Source organism: Salmo salar, chromosome 19 (genome assembly GCF_965601325.2).
Source record: "Salmo salar chromosome 19, fSalSal1, whole genome shotgun sequence".
In the NCBI taxonomy this organism is placed as follows: domain Eukaryota; kingdom Metazoa; phylum Chordata; class Actinopteri; order Salmoniformes; family Salmonidae; genus Salmo; species Salmo salar.
Window position 1 is genome coordinate 78536116 of NC_138309.1, and position 24531 is coordinate 78560646.

Below are 24531 nucleotides of genomic sequence, written 5' to 3' on the forward strand. Positions count from 1 at the left end.
TACTTATATAAATTAAATTGGCATAAACTCAGTCTATCAACTTATAAACAATCTATGAATTAATTTTAAAGGAAACTAAACTATTTTGTAAATGCATGAATAACATATGAAATATCTAATAAATGCCAATTTTGTGAAAGAAAATCTTGTATGGCATTCTTACCTAATCAGCCAATCCGTCCTAATCTTCACGAGCTACACTAGAAATAAGAAAAGTCATAAAATCAAACATAAATCATGACAAACCAATCATATTACCTGCCTCCATTGAGTTCCTCCAATCCCTGAGAGTCCGATCCACATCCTCCGGAGAGGTGTCACAAAACAATCTCCATGGGCAACAACCTCCTGGATACTGTTGCTATAGAAATGTTAAGTAGTTTCATTATCATAGACCTCAGTCCTAGACCTCTAGTAGGTTGTAATGATGAGATTGTTTCTTTGTGAGATGAGAGGGCCTAACGTTATGGGTGCCTACAGTAGCTAGACATATGTACAGTTTAATTTCCAGTGAATATTGTAATTTTGTTGAAACACGTATTATGTAATGACAAAATACACACCCAAACTATTCATTTTCCTCTTTGACGTAACATTATGAACATCATTATTACCAGTGTTGGAATCTTAGTTAATTTCTGTCTTACTTTGCTGATTTGTTCACTCTGTCTGTATCAGTACCTCGGGAGGAAGTGTGATTTCGTGAGAGCTGAGGCCTATTGCAGAGTTCTTCATCAGGATCATGTTCATTAGATACCAAACAGAAAAAGCAGACTGAACCAGGGAGGGATAAACTGGACTTATGAACACTCATTTTCATTTTCCACTGCAGCATTTTTTGAAGAGTTTTCCATTGCAAGCTCTATTGCTAGCTCTAAATTAGCATTTATTGTTGGACAAGTCTTGGTAGTCCCTCTGGATATTCAGATGTTTTCTTCCATTTGGTGCCTAATGCCTAAATCTGAGCTGTGAGAACACCAGGTCAAGGCAGCCTCCTCCACCCACCAGTCTTTGAAGGCTTCCCCACCGGGCTTTGTTGTTTCACAGGGTGGAAGGGTTGGATCTGAAAGGGGTGACTCAACTTTCAGCCAAGCCAATGTTCCCTCCACCCCGCGACCCTAGGGAACCCTCAGATGCTCTCTCATTCCCCCTGCTCCCGCTTCTATTCTCTTCTATGATTGGCCAACTACTGGGGTGGGGGGTGGGGGTGATGTAATGGCCGATCTGATGAACACACACCTGTCTGCTACATGGGCCATGTGCTCAGATGTGGCAATCTGATGTTACAATAAATCCTCCACAGCTGATTTGATACTTTTAATAGCCTACTAGTTTGTAATGCATGTAGACCACCAATACTGTTTTGCTGCTGCCAATCTGTTTGGTCTCCATCCGTATTGTGGTCTGTATGGTTGTCAGTGGTGTACTGTTGTCAGAGGTGTACTGTTGTCAGAGGTGTACTATTGTCAGTGGTGTACTGTTGTCAGTGGTGTACTGTTGTCAGAGGTGTACTGTTGTCAGAAGTGTACTATTGTCAATGGTGTACTGTTGTCAGAGGTGTACTGTTGTCAGAGGTGTACTGTTGTCAGAGGTGTACTGTTGTCAGTGGTGTACTGTTGTCAGTGGTGTACTGTTGTCAGAGGTGTACTATTGTCAGTGGTGTACTGTTGTCAGAGGTGTACTGTTGTCAGAGGTATACTGTTGTCAGAGGTGTACTATTGTCAGTGGTGTACTGTTGTCAGTGGTGTACTGTTGTCAGAGGTGTACTGTTGTCAGAAGTGTACTATTGTCAATGGTGTACTGTTGTCAGAGGTGTACTGTTGTCAGAGGTGTACTGTTGTCAGAGGTGTACTATTGTCAGTGGTGTACTGTTGTCAGAGGTGTACTGTTGTCAGAGGTATACTGTTGTCAGAGGTGTACTATTGTCAGTGGTGTACTGTTGTCAGTGGTGTACTGTTGTCAGAGGTGTACTGTTGTCAGAAGTGTACTATTGTCAATGGTGTACTGTTGTCAGAGGTGTACTGTTGTCAGAGGTGTACTGTTGTCAGAGGTGTACTGTTGTCAGTGGTGTACTGTTGTCAGTGGTGTACTGTTGTCAGAGGTGTACTATTGTCAGTGGTGTACTGTTGTCAGAGGTGTACTGTTGTCAGAGGTATACTGTTGTCAGAGGTGTACTATTGTCAGTGGTGTACTGTTGTCAGTGGTGTACTGTTGTCAGAGGTGTACTGTTGTCAGAAGTGTACTATTGTCAATGGTGTACTGTTGTCAGAGGTGTACTGTTGTCAGAGGTGTACTGTTGTCAGAGGTGTACTATTGTCAGTGGTGTACTATTGTCAGTGGTGTACTGTTGTCAGTGGTGTACTGTTGTCAGTGGTGGAAAAGTGCCTAATTGTCATGCTTGAGTAAAAGTAAAGATACCTTAATGGAAAATTACTCAAGTGAAAGTGAAAGTCAGACAGTAAAATACTACTTGAGTAAAAGTCTAAAAGTATTTGGTTTTAAATATACTTAAGTATCAAAAGTAAAAGTAAAAGTACAAATAATTTCAAATTCCTTATATTAAGCAAACCAGAATGCACAATAAAACTACAAAAATTGAAATAATTTACAAACAAAGCATTTGTGTTTAGTGAGTCCGCCAGATCAGAGGCAAACAACACTGCTTTACGATGTATCAGTGACATGGCAGGAGATGTTTTGAAACAGTTACTGTTTCGCATACAAGCCAGTGAATTAAATGTGTTACAGCTAGATGAGTCAACAGACGTGGTGGGCCAGGCACAGCTCCTGGTATTTGTCCGTCACGTTTATGGGGTTTAATTAAGGAAGACATCTTCTTCTGCAAACCACTGGAAACCAGGACAACAGGAGAGGATATTTTTAAAGTACTGGACAGCTTTGTGACATCAAATGAACTTTGGTGGTCAAGATGTGTTGGTATCTGTACTGATGGCGCAAAAGCCATGACAGGGAGACATAGTGGAGTGGTAACGCGCGTGCAAGCAGTTGCTCCCGACGCCACTTGGATACACTGCAGCATCCACCGAGATGCTCTTGCTGCCTTGGGAATGCCTGACAGCTTGAAAAACATTTTGGACACTACAGAGAAAATGGTTAAAATGGTTAAGCAAGGCCCCTGAACTCTTGTGTATTTTCTGCATTATGCAATGATATGGGCAGCGACCATGTAACGCTTTTACAAGACACAGAATTGCGCTAGTTATCAAGGGGCAAAGTATTGACACGTTTTTTTTAAATTGAGAGACGAGCTTAAAGTTTTCTTTACTGACCATAATTTTCACTTGTCTGACCGCTTGCATCATGACAAGTTTCTCACATGACTGGCCTATCTGGGTGATGTTTTTTCTCGCCTGAATGATCTGAATCTAGGATTACAGGGACTCTCCGCAACTATATTCAATGTGCGGGACAAAATAGAGGCTATGATTAAGAAGTTGGAGCTCTTTTCTGTCTGCATTATCAAGGACAACACACAGATATTTCCATCATTGTATGATTTTTTTTTGTGTGCAAATGAACTCAAGCTTACGGACAATGTCAAATGTGATATAGCAAAGCACCTGAGTGAGCTGGGTGTGCAATTATGCAGGTACTTTCCCGAAACAACTGGATTCGTTATCCTTTTCATGCCCTGCCTCCAGTTCACTTACCGATACCTGAACAAGAGAGCCTCATTGAAATTGCAACAAGCGGTTCTGTGAAAATTTCATTTAATCAGAAGCCACTGCCAAATTTCTGGATATGGCTGCGCTCAGAGTTTCTTGCCCTTGGCAAATCGCGCTAAGACACTGATGCCCTTTGCAACCACGTACCTATGTGTGAGTGGATTCTCGGCCCTGGCTAGAATGAAAACAAAATACAGGCACAGACTGTGTATGGAAAATGATTTAAGACTGAGACTCTCTTCAATACAACACAACATTGCAGAGTTATGTGCATCCTTTCAAGCACACCCTTCTCATTAACCTGTGGTGAGTTATTCACAATTTTCAATGAACAAATAAGGTTTTATATGTAAGATATTTAAACAAAGAGCAAAATTATTGATTATTATTATATTATTATTTGTGCCCTGGTCCTATAAGAGCTCTTTGTCACTTCCCACGAGCCGGGTTGTGACAAAAACTCACAAACTCATTCTTGTTTAATTAATAAATGTATTGTATTGTGTGTGTGTGTGGCCAGGGACAGTGGCCAGGGCTCACTGCTGGTGCCCAAAATAACCCTATATCAGAATGCCCAGTTCCCTGGCCAGAGATAGGATAGCAGCCAATCACACCCCCAGCTGCCGGAGTGCTGAGTGACTCCCCCCTGCTCAGTGACTGCCCCCATTTGAGTGACTCCTCCCTGCCCAGTGATTCCTCCCTGCTCAGTTACTCCTCCCTGCCCAGTGATTTCTCCCTGCTGAGTGACTCCTCCCTGCTCAATGACCCCTCCCTGCTCAGTGACTCCTCCCTGCTCAGTGACTCCTCCCTGCTCAGTGACTCCTCCCTGCTCAGTGACTCCTCACTGCTCAGTGACTCCTCCCTATCTCTTGCTTACAAGAACACAACACATTACACATAACAACAGGAACGGCGGTCAGGGTTTGATTGCAGGGTTGGACCTGTATCCTATAAAAGTGATCTGATTCTGTAGCTGTTGCATGTTTGGGGCTCAACAACAGCCAAGTTTGTAGTGACACTTTCTGTGCCGTCAAATTAGAGATGAAGGGGGAAAACATTTATTTAACCAAACCTTGGTCCCTTTAGTTACAGTGTGAGTCATTGCTATGTTTAAACAGGTTCGGCCTGTTCATCTTCATGTTGTTGTCCAACGTTTCTGGCTCAAATTAAATCGATTGTATTGATGCCTCTGGGTGCCCCACTGTTAGAGATTGCAAACACAGGTGAGATTATAATCTGGGTCTCAGATTGACAGATCTAGGACAGGGGCCATCACAAAATGACAGAGTTCAGAATGTTCCGTCTTCATCGATGCGTGGCATTACCAACGGCAGGGAGGAGTATATCCACCCCTGTAAAGATAGCGTGAGTGCTCATCTGCCTCGGTGTAATCCCTGCCACTCTTTCCTGGTTTTCCTGAAAGGCCATAAGGATTTATGCCCCTAGAAAAATAACCAAACATTATTCAGCTAGCGTATTTTTGTGGCTAACTATGGACTTGCGTACATGCAGCCATGATAACAATTAAAGAAAACACGAAAAGGGTGTACTTACATGTAGAATCTGAAATTGAAAAACTTGTAAATACATCTTAAAAACGATGATAGATTAAATTCTGTTCTATCTCCAGTTCAGACGTGTTTATGTCGAGGCACCGTATGGGAATTGTGTCGGGGTATGTGTGTGTGTGTGTGTGTGTGTGTTTGTGTGTGTGTGTGATATGAGGCGAGGGCCAGGCAGAGCAGGGTTTAGGGCCTCCCATTAAGGGCCTCCCAGAGGCTGAAGTGGGGCCTGTCCATTAACACGTCCTCAGAGACACAGAGACGTGTCTGGTGGGTGATAGAGCCCATCGCCCCACACCCTCACACTCTCCCTTCACATGCCACAGCCACGGCCAAAGCCGCTGAGAGATGGGTGTTGCCTGCAGGGTTTGGGTTAATTCAATTCAAATTCCATGGCCGGTCTTTGAATTCTGAGATGGTTCAATTTCTCTCAATTCCAATGTTAGATAAATTCTAATAATTAAATTCCAGTTTCAATATTAACCCCAATACGAAATTCCCTCATGCTTTGAGGCTGATCATGTAACTGTTCAGACAGCCTAGATATTTGTAGATTTACAAGTATAAATTATTTAAAACATATCCTGAAGTAAATTTTTTATACTACAGTATATGAATTAAGTCCATTAACTGGGAAATGTTAAAATATTTAATTCCAATATAATTAAATTCCAAAGATTTTATGTTTTTACAAATCCAATTCAATTCAAAAAGTCCAAAGAGTCTATTTCCAATTCAATTCCAATTCCATAACTTGAACTGTTGAAATTCAAATTGAATTCAACATAAACTCTCCACTTCATGAGTGAATTCAAGAATTGAATTAGAATTTCAAATTCAATTGGAATCAACCCTATCCCTGGTTGACACGTGTTGCCTGGTAGGCTTTTCAGGGATGGGTGAAGGGCTGAGGTGGTGTGAGGGGACGAGTGACTGGCGTGATGGCAGGTTGGTGGCGCCACGTCCTTTCAACTCCCCCGCCTCACTCTTCAAGACACCCACCCATTTCACACGCCCCCCTAGCTCCTCTAGCCACTCTAGATCGGTCCGTGTCTCAGACGAAGCCGGGTGTCGGAGTCACTCACCTTTCTGTCATGGGGGTTCGAGGGGGTGGGGGGGCATTTCTAATGTGGGGTGGCATGCAGTGGCATTGCTCTGGGCTGACATCACCCTCTTAGGCCCGATAAGTGTTGTCTACACAAGGGTTTAGTCATGGAAAAGCATCTAAACCTGTCCCATTACATCATCTACATATTTTGAACAACAATCCCATACTACTCCGATAAGCTGGTGTACTATATGTGTGAAATTTCCCCTTGCTGAATTAATATTATCTGTAATGAGTGACTGCCATGACCCGTATGGGACCTTGTCGCTTGGATAAAGCCTGTGGACACAGTTATTTATCTTAATGGCCCCCCTTCTCTAAGATAACAGGCATAGGATGAGCTCACTGTGCGGCAATGACAAGCCAATAAATGTGCATGAACTGTACACACTTAAAGCCTGTCGCATGCTTCCCAGTTGAAACAGTTTGCGTATATATTACGCTGAAATGTTGTTGTGAAGTTTTTGATTTTTTTGGTGTTCGTCAGGTTTTTATGATACTGCACCAAACATCTTAGTTAAATCAAAAATTGTGAGACTAAGACATCCTCGGCATGAACGTCAGAATTTATTACAGATTTATCTTAGATTATTCTGACTATTTTGAGGATGCGTATTTTGGCTATGGTGTCTCAAAAGGGACAAACAGTCAAATTACTGGGGGTTTTTCAGTTTTTTCAAGCGAAGGTCTTTAAGGGAGTATTTGTACTTGCATTTATTATGGATCCCCATTAGATGTTGCCAAGGCAGCAACTACTCTTCATGGGGTCCAACAACATTAAAGCAGTTCAGGCAGTTGACATTACAGTACATTTCACAACAGATTTCACAACACATTAAGTGCAAAGCACAGGCCACCTAGCCTAGTTCTGCTAGGAGCAAACCGACCCTAGTATGGGGGCGCCTTAAAGAGGCAGCATATTGGTACGACATCCAATCTTTTTCTACATTTCCTTTAGTATGTGTTTTTTTTTAAGGATCTTAGGCCCCATCCAGAAACCCTGGCTCCTAACCCCTAAGCACATGTAGATTTGAAAGAATCATCTAGGTATGAGCAGTATGGTTGCAGCTCCATCTTGCCCTCCATCTTCATAGGCTAAGTGGAATGTTTTGCCATATTGCCTAAACATATCCAATTCCTTCAGCTTTACACAAGTGCCTAGGTGTTAAGGAGCTAGGTGTTGTTTCTGGACGAGAGCCTTACGGTGTTATCTTGATGTTTTGTTTCTGTTTTCTCCCCAGGCATTGTCCAGATGGGTTTGAATGTAGGAAGGCAGGAAGGAACCCTAACTATGGTTACACCAGCTTTGACAGCTTTGGTTGGGCGTTTCTCTCCCTCTTCCGGCTGATGACACAAGACTACTGGGAGAACCTCTATCACCAGGTCAGTAAGGACACCTGGAAATGGTCAGCTTTATTTCAAACGATCTCCTAATTCAGGTCACAGTCTGAAAGATCATGTGTCCATCCATCCGTCCTCAGACTCTGCGGTCAGCAGGAAAGACCTACATGGTGTTCTTCGTGGTGGTCATCTTCCTGGGGTCATTCTACCTGGTCAACCTGATCCTGGCTGTGGTGGCTATGGCCTACGAGGAGCAAAACCAGGCCACTATCCAGGAGGCCTGGCAGAAAGAGAGGGAGTTCCAGCTGGCCATGGAGTGCCTCAAGAAGGAAGCGCAGGTAAAACATAGAGTTTCATGACGTCATTTTATGGCTAATGCTTTGGGAATTTGGACTGTAGACATATAATTGCAAATTTCTTTAAACTGGTAAGGGACTTCTGTTAATTTGGAATGAGACAATATCCTGAAAAAGGACTATAGCTATTGGCCCTAGGATTCTGTTCAACAGGGTAACATAGCCTTGTTAGAGCTAAAAGACTCAGGTTTGAAACCCAGTCAGTCATACATGAAAATGTTTTTCATAGCAAATCTAGGTAAAATTAATTGAACTGACGCTTTGCCTTCCAACGCTACTCAGAAAGCTCAAGACACAGATTCATTGATTTTCCCGGACCTGTCCCCTGGCCTGGCTCTGCCTGACAACAAGGAGTTGCAGAGCAGGAGGAGAAGTCTAGAGGGGCTGGTGGAGGAGACGGAGGAGACGGAGAACGAGGGAGACGTGGAGGAGGGAGACGTGAAAACATTAAAGGTGGATACAGTGGATGGGGGCAGGGTAAATATCATAATTATGTATTCGTAATGGAATGTTATTTAATCATGATGTTTCATTATGGATAAAACATTATGGATAAATACAAACATGCTGAATCTGAAGTATAATTTCAGGTTTTGTAGAGAAGTATGTATTTTGGTATATAGATCTTTCACCTTTCTGAATCTATAGTGATTAAAGGCAATCCTAATTTGTGAAAGAATTATCTGATTTCCAGGGTTTGAGTCAAGTATCTTACTCTTTTCTAACAGAAGACCTCCCTACCATATAGCCCACTCCCCCACCAGCCAACACACCCCCTCCTCATCCGCACCATCTCCACGCGCACTAGACGAGGAAGCAACGGCAGTATATTTAACTTCCATCGCCGGAACAAAGACTCAGAGGGTGACTTTGCCGACGATGAGTTCAGTGTCCATGGGGACAATGAGGGGACACACAGTCGTGCTGGGTCCCTGGTGGTCCCGTGGAGCACCAGACGCAGGCCCAGTACCTACAGCACGGGCAGCCGGGGTTCCCAGATCTTCCTCAACATCAATGGGAAGCTGTTTGTGGCCATGGACCAGAACGGGGTCACCCCGCAGGGCCTCCCAGAATGCACCATGGAGAGGGTCAAGGTGGAGAGTGTGAGTACTGAGTTTGATATTTCAAGTTTTAATGTCACGTGCACAAGTATAGTGAAATGCCTTTCTTCTAAGCTCCAAACCCAACAATGCAGTATTCAATATCAATGTAGCATTAAAAATAACACAAGGTAGAACAAACACACACAAGAAATACAAATAAGAAATAGAACACGAGAAAGTAAGAAACTATACACAGTGTCAGCTCCAATATTACCATATATACAATGTGTAGGGATACTGGAGTGATAGAGGTAGATATGTATAGGGGTAAGGTGACTAAGCACCAGGATATACACTGATTGTACAAAACTTTAGGAACACCTTCCTAATATTAAGTTGCACCCCCTTTTGCCCTCAAAACAGCCTCAATTCGTCAGAGCATAGACTCTACAAGGTGTTGAAAGCGTTCCACAGGGATGCTGGCCCATGTCACCTCCAGTGCTTCCCACAGTTGTGTCAAGTTCCCTGGATGTCCTTTGGGTGGTAGACCATTCTTGATACACACGGGAAACTGTTGAGCATGAAAAACCCAGTAGCGTTGAAGTTCTAGACACACGCGCCTGGCAGCTACTACCATACCCTGTTCAAAGGCACTTAAAAATATTGTCTTGCCCATTCACCCTCTGAATAGCACACATACAAACTCCATGTATCAATTGTCTCAAGGCTTAAAAATAATGATTTAACCTGTCTTCTCCCCTTAATCTACACTGATTTAAGTGGATATAACAAGTGCCATCAATAAGGGAACATAACTTTCTCCTGGATTCACCTGGTCAGTCTATGTCATGGAAAGAGCATGTTTTGTACACTCAGTGTATGATAAACAGATTAGCAGCAGTGTAAATTATGATTGTATGTAAGTGTGTGTGCGTGTCTAGAGTCAATATACATGTTTGTGCATGTTACAGTATGTGTGTGTTGGAGTGTCAGTGTGCGTGAGTGTGTAGAGTCCTTAGAGTGTGCATAGAAACAGTGCAAACATACACATTAAATACAAGGTCTGTGTAGCCATTCTGTTAGCTATTTAGTAGTCTTATGGCTTCAGGATAGAATCTGTTCAGGAGCCTTTTGGTGTCAGACGATGCATGAATACCGCTTGCCATGCGGAAGTAGTGAGAACAGTCTATGGCTTGGGTGGCTGGAGTCTTTAATGATTTTCCAGGCCTTCCTTTCAGACCGCCTGATATAGAGGTCCTGGATGGCACGGAGTTCGGCCCCAGTGATATATTGGGCTGTCCGCATCACCATCTGGTATGGCTGTTGCCGTACCAAGCAGTGATGCAGCCAGTCAAGATGCTGTCAATGGTGCAGTTGAATAACTTGAGGATTTGATGCCAAACCTTCCCAACTTCCTGAGGGGGAAGAGCCTCTGTTGCTCTTTCTTCACGACTGTGCGTGTCAACCATTTTAAGTCCTTAGAGATTTGGACACCAAGGAACTTGAAGCTCTTGACCTGTTCCACTGCAACCCCGTCAATGTGCAACCGTCTGGACCCGCGGCCTTGCGAGTGTTGACCTGATTAAAGACCTTACACACAATGGCCTCAGAGAGCGAGATCACCCAGTCCTCTAGGTTGGGGGGGACCTCACGCACAGTGTTGTTATTGTCGAAGTGTGCATAAAATGCATTGAGTTCAGCTGGAAAAGAAGCATCGTTGGGCAGATCATGGCTGGATCTTCCTTTGTAATCCTTAATGGACTCTGATGCGCTGCCACGCGGTGGGCATCGGAGACTGTGTAATATGATTCCACCTTATTCCTATATTGTCCTTTTGCTCGTTTGATGACTCTGTGCAGGACGTAGCGGGACTTCTTGTACTTGTTCCTGTCCTTACCCGTAGGCTCAGTGTCATCTGCGATAGTCCTGTGTGTGGTAGCCCTGTCCTTTAGCTTAACGCCAACCTCTGTGTTAATCCAGGGCTTTTGGTTGAGGAAGCATCGAACCTTCTGTGAGGACAACATTTCCTTAAGAAGCCGGTGACAGAGGTGATTAGCTCATCGATGGATATCGCCGGTGTGTCAGAACAGATTCCAATCAGCGCTAGCAAAGCAGTCCTGTAGCATAATCTCTGATTCTGACTACCATTTCTTAACAGAGTGAGTCACGGGTACTTCCTGTTTGAGCTTCTGCTTCTAAACAGTACGGAGTCATGATCAGATGTGCTAAATGGCGGACAAAGGAGGGCCTTGTATGCTTGCTTGTGGGTAGAGTAACAATGGTCTAGGACTTTATTGTACCTAGTGGCGAAGGAGACGTATTGATGGAAATTGGGAATCATGTGTCTTAATGCCACGGAGTTAAAATGCTTGTTTATAGCCTTGTACAGTTTGTTAAGTACCAGATTGTTATATTTCTTGTCCTGAGGTGAAATGTATACAACAGTCACAATAACAGCTGAAGACTCCCTAGGGAGGTAGAAGGGTCGGCATTTCACCATCGGTTATTCCAAGACAGGTGAACAATGGGTTGAGACTACCACAGCGCTCAAGTCAGCACACCATTTGTTGTTTATGAAGAGGCAAAAACTTCCCTTCCTTCATTTCCCAGACTCTACTGTCCTGTCCACACGGTGAATCCATTGAGCTTCTCGAGTTGTCCGAAAGCCATGTTTCAGAAAAGCAGAGAATATTGCAGTTACGAGAGTCACGTTGGTAGCCAATCCGCGATTGGAGGTCATGCATTTTATTATCATGTGACTGTACAGTGGCTTGTGAAAGTATTCACCCCCTTGGCATTTTTCCTATTTTGTTGCCTTACAACCTGGAATTAAAATAGATTGTTTTGGGATTTTGTATCATTTGATTTAGACAACATGCCTACCACTTTGAAGATGCAAAATATGTTTTATTGTGAAACAAACAAGAAATAAGACAAAAAAAGCTTCACCAATTTGGACTATTTTGTGTATGTCCATTACATGAAATCCCAATAAAAATCAATTTCAATTAAAGGTTGTAATGCAACAAAATAAGAAAAACGGCAAGGGGGATGAATACTATAGCAAGGCACTGTACATTGGCCAATAGAATGTAGGGAAGAGGTGGCTGGTTTTCTGTTCACCTTAATCTCACCAGGACTCCACCTCTCCTGCCTCTGTAATGCTGACGTTTCCTCTTGCATACCCCGAGAATTGGGTTGGAATTATAAGCGCAGATAAGTCGAAGTTGCAGCTGGAATTGGGGAAGTAACTGCCAATCTGATGTTCAAAGTTATTGTCGGTTATAAAAAGTTATAGCAGACATTTCATGAAAATAAAGTAAAGATAAACGTCAAAAGAATCACAACATAGCAAAGTACGTGCGGAGCTCTCAATACAGCGACTATCCAGTACTGCGTCATGTTCTGAGTGGAGTTACTGAGTGGAGTTACTATGTTGCTTTGTGTGTCTGTGTGTGTTGTTGCGTATCTGCGTGCATCATGGGAATTCACCCTGTGGATAACTGGATAACTATTATATAAGCCTGTATCAAAGGAATGGCCAGGCTCGTATCCTGCAGAGTAGACTCAGGGCTTAGTAGCCTCTGGCTGCCTGGAGTCATTGGCCAAGACCTCTGTGACACTGGTACAGCTAACAGCTCCCTCTTCCCCACTGGGCTCCTCAACATTAACACAACACACGGTTTGATTTGCTGTTTCAATACAGATGATTCACACTACCCCGCGGAGGTGTTAGCAACTGTGTAGGAACGGAAGAGGAAAGAGCCTTAATGCAATTGCATTTTCTCTAATACTCAATGAATCACTTTCCATGCTGTCGCTGCCTTGTGTTTGTGTCTGTGTGGCTGTTTGTGTGTCTGTGTGTGTTTGTGTTGACAGGGTTTATTGTAGAGTGAAACAGAGCATGTGCTTATTTTTGGTGCCTTTTTGTCTGGATAGCTACTGTACATATCTTATGCTGCTCTGCATGATCTCAAGAAAAATATCGAAACTAGGGCCCTATTTGGATACTTTCAAAGGCATCCTTCCTTACTCTTTTACTACTCTACTTCAAACCTAAATCAAATCAGTCAATACCTGAAGAAAGGTGGAGGGAAATATGCATTTAGAAAGCATTATGACACGGAAATGTATTAGCATAAAGAAAAAATCACCATAATAATCTGTCAGTTTAAGCTAGAGATAACAGTTTTTTTGCATTGGATGCGTCTCAATCCACCTCATCCTTCTATGTAAAAGTTGTGGTGAAAGGTAAGAGAGCTAGAGCGATGTTTGTCAGACCATGAGACATCCCGAAAATCGTCTTCTCACAAAATCTTCTGTAGCGTCTGAACGGTTTGGCCTAAAAACATGTATGACCCCTCTATTGAAAGATGAGACTCTCAGGAACAAAGATGAGACTCTCAGGTTTTGTTCTACGAACCCCACAAGCATCAAAGGACTCGTCTGAGGTCAATACAGTCGATCTGCCAACCTCTGGTTAGCATCCGTACAGTTTGGGCTACACACTAATATGTTGAAAAACAAATGATTCTCCCACTAAGCACAAACCAGATGGGATGGCATATTGCTGCAGAATGCTGTAGTAGCCTTGCTGGTTAAGTGTGCCTTGAATTCTAAATAAATCACCGATACTGTCACCAGCGAAGCACACCAACACCATCACACCTTCTCCTCCATGCTTCACGGTGGGAACCACACATGCGGAGATCATTCGTTCACCTGCTCTGCGTCTCACAAAGACACGTCGGTTTGAACCAAAAATCTCAGATTTGGACTCATTAGACCAAGATTTCCACCGGTCTAATCTCCATTGCTCATGTTTCTTAGCCTAAGCAAGTCTCTTCTTATTGGTGTCCTTTAGTAGTGGTTTCTTGAAGGCCATGAAGGCCTGATTCCCGCAGTCTCCTCTAAACAGTTGATGTTGAGATGTGTCTGTTACTTGAACTCTGTGAAGCATTTATTTGGGCTTCAATTTCTGAGGCTGCTAACTCTAATGAACTTATCCTCTGCAGCAGAGGTAACTCTGGAATCTTCCTTTCCTGTGGAGGTCCTCATGAGAGCCAGTTTCATCATAGCGCTTGATGGTTTTTGTGACTGCACTTGAAGAAACTTTCAAAGATCATGACATTTTCCGTATTGACTGACCATGTCTTAAAGTTATGATGGACTGTCGTTTCTCTTTGCTTATTTGAGCTGTTCTTGCCATAATATGGACTTGGTCTTTTACCAAATAGGGCTATCTTCTGTATACCACCCCTACCTTGTCACAACACAACTGATTGTCTCAAAGGCATTAAGAAGGAAAGGAATTCCACAAATTAACTTTTAACAATTCACACCTGTTAGTTGAAATGCATTTCAGGTGACTACCTCTTGAAGCTGGTTGAGAGAATGCCAAGAGTGTACAAAGCTGTCATCAAGGCAAAGGGTGGCTACTTTGAAGAATCTCAATTCTCACATATATTTTGATTTGTTTAACACTTTTTTGGTTATCACATGATTCCATATGTGTTATTTCATAGTTTTGATGTCTTCACTATTATTCGTCAATGTAGAAAATAGTAAAAATGAAGAAAAACCCTTGCATGAGTAGATGTGTCCAAACTTTTGACTGGTACTGTATATCAAGACTGTTTAGTGACAAAAATAAGAGGTTAAAAAATGTGAAAAAATAAACAAAACTATCCTTATCTTTCTTATCTCTCAGATATAAGAGACACTTGAGAACAAACTTCCTTTAGATTTTTTTTTTGGGGGGGGAGTATCTCTTCCAAGTAGTGAATCTGTTATTCAATGAGTTTTTATGGGCTAATAGCAGTAAGGCAGAAATACATTATTTTATCAAATTATTTTTGTATATATTTCAAGGGTCTTAAAATTCAAAATCAAATAGCTAAATGACCCCCGGCTTAAACATGGCTTAGACTCAAATGGTTAAGAGTTATTCATCCACAGTTATTAATCAGAGTAATCCATAACATCACATCTAACTCCAGAGCAGCAACAATTTGTCACAATTCAACATTTTATTGATTGACTTCCTGCAATTTCTTACGAGGCATGTTTTTTAAGGAAATAACAGTGAGTGATACAATAAATTACAGGTTCAAATCTATTTTTCCCTCATCTGTAGCCATTTGTGTGGTCTGGCAGTAGACAGTCAGATAGGTAGGTTACCTAACATGGGGACCCAGGCAGGGAACAGCAAGACCACACTCAGGACAGCCAGCCACAGCCAGGGGATTTGGCCAGTAAATCTCATTGACCCAGGAGACCCTCTTGTTTTATCTGGCTCTTCAGAGAGTGTGTGTGTGGGCACAAATAAAGAACATTATGCTCCTCTCTCCCAGGGAACAGACTGCTCTCAGAACAGACTGCTCTCAGACCAGACTGCTCTCAGACCAGACTGCTCTCAGACCAGACTGCTCTCAGAACAGACTGCTCTCAGAACAGACTGGTATCAGAACAGACTGCTCTCAGAACAGACTGCTCTCAGAACAGACTGGTATCAGAACAGACTGCTCTCAGAACAGACTACTCTCAGGACAGACTGATATCAGACCAGGCTGCTCTCAGAACAGACTGGAATCAGAACAGACTGGTATCAGAACCGACTGGTATCAGAACCGACTGATATCAAAACAGACTGGTATCAGAACAGACTGGTATCAGAACAGACTGCTCTCAGAACAGACTGATATCAGAACAGACTGGTATCAGAACAGACTGCTCTCAGAACAGACTGATATCAGAACAGATTGGTATCAGAACAGACTGCTCTCAGAACAGACTGCTATCAGAACAGACTACTCTCAGGACAGACTGGTATCAGAACAGACTGCTCTCAGGACAGACTGGTATCAGACCAGACTGCTCTCAGAACAGACTGATATCAGAACAGTCTGCTCTCAGAACAGACTGCTCTCAGAACAGACTGGTATCAGACCAGCATGGGTGTCAGTGTACTCCACTGAGACACACACACACCCACACACACACACACACACACACACACACACACACACACACACACACACACACACACACACACACACACACACACACACACACACACTCTGCAGAGCCAGATAAAACAGGGTCTCCTGGGTCAATGAGATTTACTGGCCAAATCCCCTGGCTGTGGCTGGCTGTGTTTCTTCCCGGCCTAGATCCCCCTTAGGTGGGGGACCTACCTATCTGCCTGTCTATTGCCAGACCAGGTATCATGTACAGTGCCTTTGGAAAGTAGTCCGACCCCTTGACTTTTTCCACATTTTGTTACGTTACAGCCTTATTCAAAAATGTATTAAATAGTTTTTTTCCTCATCAATCTACACACAATACCCCATAACGACAAAGCAAAAACAGGTTTTTAGAAAATGTTTGCAAATGTATTAAAAATATAAACCTGAAATATCACATTTACGAAAGTATTCAGACTGTTCACTCAGTACTTTGTTGAAACACCTTTGGCAGCGATTTCAGCCTCGGGTCTTCTTGGGTATGATGCTACAAGCTTGGCGCACCTGTATTTGTGGAGTTTCTCCCATTCTTCTCTGCAGATGCTCTCAAGCTCTGTCAAGTTGGATGGGGAGCGTTGCTGCACAGCTATTTTCAGGTCTATCCTAAGATGTTCAACCGGGTTCAAGTCTGGGCTCTGGCTGGGCCACTCAAGGACATTCAGAGACTTGTCCCAAGCAGATTTTCATAAAGGATCTCTCTGTACTTTGCTCCGTTCATCTTTCCCTCGATCCTGACTCGTCTCCCAGTCCCTGCTGCTGAAAAACATCTGCACAGCATGATGCTGCCACCACGTGATTCACTGTAGGGATGGTGCCAGGTTTCCTCCAGACGTGACGCTTGGTATTCAGGTCAAAGAGTTCAATCTTGGTTTCATCAGACCAGAGAATCTTGTTTCTCATGGTCTGATAGTGTTAAGGTGCCTTTTGGCAAACTCCAAGCGGGCTGTCATGTGCCCTTTTCTGTGTAGTTGCTTCCGTCTGGCCTCTCTACCATAAAGGCCTAATTGGTGGAGTGCTGCAGAGATGGTTGTCCTTCTGGAAGGTTCTCCCATTTCCACAGAGAGACTCTAGAGCTCTGTCAGAGTGACCATCGGGTTCTTGGTCACCTCCCTGACCAAGGCCTTTCTCCCCCGATTGCTTAGTTTGGCCGGGCTGACAGCTCTTGGAAGAGTCTTAGTGGTTCCAAACTTCTTCCATTTAAGAATGATGGAGGCCACTGTGTTCTTGGGGATCTTCAATGTTGCAGAAATGTTTTGGTACCCTTCCCCAGATCTGTGCCTCGACAAAATCCTGTTTCGGAGCTTTACAGACAATTCCTTCGACCTCATGGCTTGGTTTTTACTCTGACATTCACTGTAGACTGTGGGACATTATATAGACAGGTGTGTTTCTTTCCAAATCATGTCCAATCAATTGAATTTACCACAGGTGGACTCCAATCAAGTTGTAGAAACATCTCAAGGATGATCAGTGGAAACAGGATGCACCTGAGCTCATTTTTGAGTCTCATAGCAAAGAGGCTGAATTCTTATGTACATAAGGATGTTTTTTATTTGTAATAAATCTGCAAAAATGTCTAAAAACCTGTTTTTGCTTTGTCATGATGGGGTATTGTATGTAGATTGCTGAGGACATTTAAAAAAAAAAAATTGAATAAGGGTGTAACGTAACAAAATGTGGAAAATGTCAATGGGTCTGAATACTTTCCGAATGCACTGTAAACAAATGATGAAAAGAAAGATTCAAATCAAAATATTCTATTTCAAAGGAATTTGACTACCAATAATTTCTATTTACCCCAAACAAAAGAACAAGCACAGTTCATTGATCATTTTGAGATTGACCACCATTTTTTTTAGCATATGTAACCGATGTGAAATGGCTAGTTAGTTAGCGGTGGTGCGCGCTAATAGCATTTCAATCAGTGACGTCACTCGCTCTGAGACTTGAAGTAGAGTTTCTCCTTGCGTTGCAAGGGCTTTTGTGGCGCGATGGGTAACGATGCTTTGTGGTGTGTCAGTTGTTGATGTGTGCAAGGGTCCCTGGTTCGAGCCCGGGTTGGGGCGAAGAGAGGGACGGAACCTACACTGTTACACATAACCTCTTACATCTAGACGTTCCGCTAGCGGAACACCTGCTCCAATATTCAATGATAGGCGTGGCGCGAATTACAAATTCCTCAAAAATACAAAAACTTCAATTTTTCAAACATATGACTATTTTACAGCATTTTAAAGACAAGACTCTCCTTTATCTAACCACACTGTCCGATTTCAAAAAAGCTTTACAGTGAAAGCAAAACATTAGATTATGTCAGCAGAGTACCCAGCCAGAAATAATCAGACACCCATTTTTCAAGCTAGGATATAATGTCACATAAACCCAAACCACAGCTAAATGCAGCACTAACCTTTGATGATCTTCATCAGATGACACACCTAGGACATTATGTTATACAATACATGCATGTTTTGTTCAATCAAGTTCATATTTATATCAAAAAACTGCTTTTTACATTAGCATGTGACGTTCAGAACTAGCATACCCCCCGCAAACCTCCGGTGAATTTACTAAATTACTCACGATAAACGTTCACAAAAAACATAACAATTATTTTAAGAATTATAGATACAGAACTCCTTTGTGCAATCGAGGTGTCCGATTTTAAAATAGCTTTTCGGTGAAAGCACATTTTGCAATATTCTGAGTAGATAGCCCAGCCATCACGGCTAGCTATTTAGACACCCACCAAGTTTAGCCCTGACCAAACTCCGATTTACTATTAGAAAAGTTTGATTACCTTTGGTGTTCTTCGTCAGAATGCACTCCCAGGACTGCTACTTCAATAATAAATGTTGGTTTGGTTCAAAATAATCCATTGTTATATCCAAATAGCGGCGTTTTGTTTGTGCGTTCAAGACACTATCCGAAGTGTAAATAAGGGTCACAAGCACGACGCATTTCGTGACAAAAGATTTCTAAATATTCCATTACCGTACATCGAAGCATGTCAACCGCTGTTTAAAATCAATTTTTATGCCATTTTTCTCATAAAAAAGCGATAATATTCCGACCGGGAAAGCGTGTATACGTACAAAGAGAGAGAAAATAAAAGCATGGGATCCCCTCGTGCACGAGCCTGAGTCTCACAGTACTGTGACCAGCCACTATCCAAACGCGCTACTTTTTTTTCAGCCAGAGCCTGCAAAGCCACGATTCAGCTTTTTACCACCTTCTGAGAGCCCATGGGAGCCGTAGGAAGTGTCACGTAACAGCAGAGATCCCCTGTAATGGATAGAGATGATCAAGAAGGGCAAGAAATGGTCAGACAGGGCACTTCCTGTAAGGAATCTTCTCAGGTTTTGGCCTGCCAAATGAGTTCTGTTATACTCACAGACACCATTCAAACAGTTTTAGAAACTTTGGAGTGTTTTCTATCCAAAGCTAATAATTACATGCATATTCTAGTTTATGGGCAGGAGTAATAATCAGATTAAATCGGGTACGTTTTTTATCCGGCCGTGAAAATACTGCCCCCTAGCCATAACAAGATAATCAACATTTCCTGCATATCATGCTTGGTCTTGCAAACTTAACCAATCAACTCACTATTACCACATAAAACAGTCAAATCATCACAATATTATCTCATAAAACTGACCGATCACCGGACTAGAAAAGAGGGCTTGCAATTTCAACCAATCACAGTACCTTTTCCACATAATAGAGTTCAATCAAGCCACATGTTAACAAACTCTTTCCCTCGTCAGCAATTTTTTTTGACAAATTGGACAAAATCATCGCATATTGCCATGCAATACAGTACTAATAAACCTCTGTGTTGCTTTTACACCAGGAAGCTCTTAAGTCTGCTAATACAGAGTGTGTGTGTGTGTGTGTGTGTGTGTGTGTGTGTGTGTGTGTGTGTGTGTGTGTGTGTGTGTGTGTGTGTGTGTGTGTGTGTGTGTGTGTGTGTGTCAAATAAAAAAAATGGTATTGATTGCGTACACATATATTTTAAAGAATGTTATCGCAGGTGAAGTGAAATGCTTATGTTTCTAGCTCAAGCAGTGCAGTAATACCTAACAATACAAAACAATACACACAAATCCCAAAAATACAAATGAAGAAATTAAGAAATATCAGAACGAGGAATGTCAGAGTCCGGAATATAAATATATATCTATATAATGGTGTGTATAGACATTATGAACAGCATATGAATAGAAAGGTGTGTACGGCAGTAGTTATATAGCACGAGCCTTGAATAGAATACAGTATATACATATGATATACTGTATTGTGCGTGCTTGTGTGCTGCACAGACGCCCAGTTGTCTTGAAAATGCAACCATGGCAACCCACAGTAGAGACAAATGCTAAACGAGCATTTGTGGTAGTTTTGGTGGAGGGGCCTGCTGCTCTCCTTTCACCAGGGAGAGATGGTGAATGGTCCGGTGGTGGATTCCCTACTTGCCAAACAGTGAGTGGGTGGTTTTATGTGAGCCCTGAGACTGGGGATGTGCGTCATGCATGCCTGCCAGCCTGACTACCTGGGACAGCAATGAGATGTTATGTAATCAGAGGGAGTCTGATTTGTGTCGGGAAGGCTTTGATTGGACTCAATATAACCCCTGTCATTCACACATTCAGGTGGAAGGAAATGTGTATCTTGTTATATTTGCGGTAAGAGATGGACTGCTGTTATTCTGCAGAGTAAGAAAGATGTAAGATGTTTGGAGGAAAATTACAATAGATCCTCCCTTAGTCCTCCCTCAGCAAAATAAATAACTACATTTGAATCTCATAAATCTGAAGTGTGGAGAACACTACTAATACTAGGTATAGGGATATCACATGGCACTAGGGATGATGTGTGTTGTGTGTTTGTATGTGTGTGTATGTTTCTCTCTCTGTGTGTGTGTGTGTGTGTGTGTGTGTGTGTGTGTGTGTGTGTTTCTCTCTCTCTCTGTGTGTGTGTGTGTGTGTCTGTGTTGTGTGGGTGTGTCTGTGTGTGTGGGTGTCTTAGATAAATATCACCAACCTGCCTTTGTCCTGAATCATGCCTCTGCCATTGACCCAACATAAATTGAAAGACCTGTCTGTGGAATCAATGTGAGATAAAGTACATATTGAAGCTGTAACCCTGACTTATGGCCCAGTCATTTCCTAATCACTAGCAGATAATTAAATTAAATTTGACTGCATTGAATAATCCAAATATGCCTCTCCTCACCAAAATGGCCACCTTTCCTGAGCAATATGGCTGCCTATATTGTCCAATATGGATTCCTCACCTCACCAATATGGCTGCCTCTCCTCACCAATATGGCTGCCTCTCCTCACCAATATATATATATCAACTGTTCTTTCTCCTCCAGAGGCCTAACTCCAGCACAGAGCTGAGCAACATGCTGCTCCCTCGCCAGGTATCCAGAGAAGAGCACGCACGCAGGGACCGAGCTCTGAGCGCCGCCAGCTACCTCACTGACGCCTTGGAGGGTAAGGGCCTCTATCCCTGCTGTTCGCCCCACTGCCTCATTGAGGGACAAATTGTGTGAGCCCAGGAGCTCCTCTTATCTGCTGTTTACCCCTCTATGTGGATTGAGGCTGACGGTGTCCTCAAATGTGCACGGGCCGTGCCTATGGACTAGCAAGAGGGTGACTGTGCGGCAGAAGCCACAGTGCAAAGTTACACCGACAGATAAAAACATTAGATGAGTCATGATCACACATTAGGCCCTACCACCTCATCCTCAATGACTTGTTATCAATCTTCATCAAACTCCCTCATTACACATGCATGCACCCAAGCTAGGCCCCACCCACATCTGGCAAAGGCATACTGTGAAAACCTCCCTGAAGAAAATGTACTATTTTGCCCCCCCCCCACCCACCCCCCTCCTAGAACTGGAGGAGTCGCGTCAGAAGTGCCACCCCTGCTGGTATGAGTTTGCCCACAAGTACCTGATCTGGGAAAGCAGTCCACGTTGGCTTCGGTTGAAGACGCTGGTCAAGGTGATGGTGATGGATCCCTTCCTGGACCTAGCCATTACCATCTGCATCGTGCTCAACACCCTGTTCATGGCCATGGAGCACTACCCCATGACTGACGAATTTAACGGCATGCTGTCCATAGGCAACCTGGTAAGTGGAGAGGAGAGGGCACAAGGGAAACTCTTGGAGAAACATTTTTGTGTACACTTTTACCCACCCTTTTTGTTGGAGGACCACTTAAGTTTAGGGCCTAGAGGTTTACCCTAGTCAGGTCAGTTACTCAGAGAAAAAAAAAACTCTTGGCTCCACTATTGTCCTAACCAACTGTGCTATTTTGTTTGTTTTTTCGCATTGTTTGCAACTCATTTTGTACATAATGTTGTTGCTACCGTCTCTTATAACCAAAAAGAGCTTCTGGACATTAGAACAGTGATTTCTCACCTCAAACTGGACAAAGATTTTTTTCTTTAATGAGTCCGACGTGATGGATATGCTGCTTTGTCAAGACAAGGCCCAAATCCCGTCATCCGCGTGAAGAAAAGATGGAGAAAAAGGGGAGGAGGGCGGGGTGCCTTGTAAGAATTAGCCGACGAATAGGTAAACCACTACTACCTCCCGTATTACTGGCCAATGTGCAATCATTGGAAAACAAACTGGACGATCTACGATTAAGACTATCCTACCAACGGGACATTAAAAACGGTAATATCTTATGTTTCACCTAGACATGGCCAAACGACAACACTGATAATATGGAGCTGGCTGGCTTCTCCATGTTTAGGCAGGACAGAGCAGCTACGTCTGGTAAGATAAGTGGTGGGGGTGTCTGTCTATTGTCAATAACTGCTGGTGCGCGATGTCTAATATTACAGAAGTCTCGAGGTATTGCTCGCCTGAGGTAGAATACCTCATGATAGCTGTAGACCACATTATTTACCAAGAGAGTTCTCATCTTTATAATTTGTAGCCGTCTATTTACCACCACAAACAGATGCTGACACTAAGACCGCACTCAACGAGCTGTGTAAGGCCATAAGCAAACAAGAAAATACTCATCCAAAAGCAGTGCTCCTAGTGGGGACTTTAATGCAGGCAAACTTAAATCCGTTTTACCTCATTTCTACCAGCATGTCACATGTGCAACCAGAGTAAAAAAAACTCTAGACCACCTTTACTCCACACACAGAGACGCATACAAAGCTCTGCCTCGTCCTCCAATTGGCAAATCTGTCCATAATTCTATCCTCCTGATTCCTGCTTACAAGCAAAAACTAAAGCAGGAAGTATCAGTGACTAACACTTAATACGGAAGTGGTCCGATGACGCGGATGCTATGCTACAGGACTGTTTTGCTAGCACAGACTGGAATATGTTCCGGGATTCATCCAATGCCATTGAGGAGTATACCACCTCAGTGACCGGCTTCATCAATAAGTGATTCGACAACGTCATCCCCACAGTGACCGTACGTACATATCCCAACCAGAAACCATGGATTACAGACAACATCCTCACCGAGAGAAAGCTCAGAGCTGCAGCTTTCAAGGAGCAGGACACTAATCCCTACTCTTATAAGAAATCCTGGTATGCCCTCAGATGAACCCTCAAACAGGCAAAGCGTCAATACTGAACTAAGATTGAATCCTACTACACCGGCTCTGATGCTTGTGGCAGGGCTTGAAACTATTAAGAACTACAAAGGGAAACCCAGCCTCGAGCTGCCCAGTGACACGAGCCTACCAGACGAACAAAATGCCTTTTATGCTTGCTTCGAGGCAAGCAACACTGAAACATGCATGAGAGCACAAGCTGTTCCGGACAACTGTGTGATCACACTCTCCGTAGCCGATGTGAGCAAGACCTTTAAACAGGTCAACATTCACAAAGCCACGGGGCCAGACAGATTACCAGGATGTGTACTCAAAGAATGCGTGGACCAACTGGCAAGTGTCTTCACTGATATTTTCAACCTCCCTCTGACCGAGTCTGTAATACCTACATGTTTCAAGCAGACCACCACAGTTCCCAAGAATGCCTTGGTAACCTGCCTAAACTACTACCACCCATAGCACTCACATCTGTAGCCATGAAGTGCTTAGAAAGGCTGGTAATGGCTCACATCAACACCATCATGCTGGAAACACTAGACCCACTCCAATTCGCATACCGCCCCAACAGATCCACAAATGACGCAATCTCAATCGCACTCCACGCTGCCCTTCCCCACCTGGACAAAAGGAACACCTATGAGAGAATGCTGTTCATTGACGACAGATCAGCATTCAACACCATAGTACCCACAAAGTGCATCACAAGGGTAAGGACCCTGGGACTAAACACTCCCTCTGCAACTGGATCCTGGATTTCCTGATGGACCGCCCCCAGGTGATAAGGGTAGGCAACAATACATCTGT

At 43.2% G+C, this 24531-nt stretch overlaps 1 protein-coding gene across 2 annotated transcripts in view; it reads left to right on the plus strand.

Annotated features, from left to right (window-relative positions):
* The window catches only part of LOC106579582 (sodium channel protein type 3 subunit alpha), a 190486-nt gene that overhangs the window by 74607 nt on the left and 91348 nt on the right, over positions 1–24531 (plus strand). For both annotated transcript variants that reach the window (XM_082965985.1, XM_082965984.1), the window contains 6 exons: positions 7598–7739; positions 7838–8035; positions 8336–8530; positions 8782–9156; positions 21502–21622; positions 22029–22267. In XM_082965985.1, coding sequence (XP_082822111.1) covers positions 7598–7739; positions 7838–8035; positions 8336–8530; positions 8782–9156; positions 21502–21622; positions 22029–22267 — 1270 coding nt within the window. The remainder of the gene's footprint in view (positions 1–7597; positions 7740–7837; positions 8036–8335; positions 8531–8781; positions 9157–21501; positions 21623–22028; positions 22268–24531) is intronic.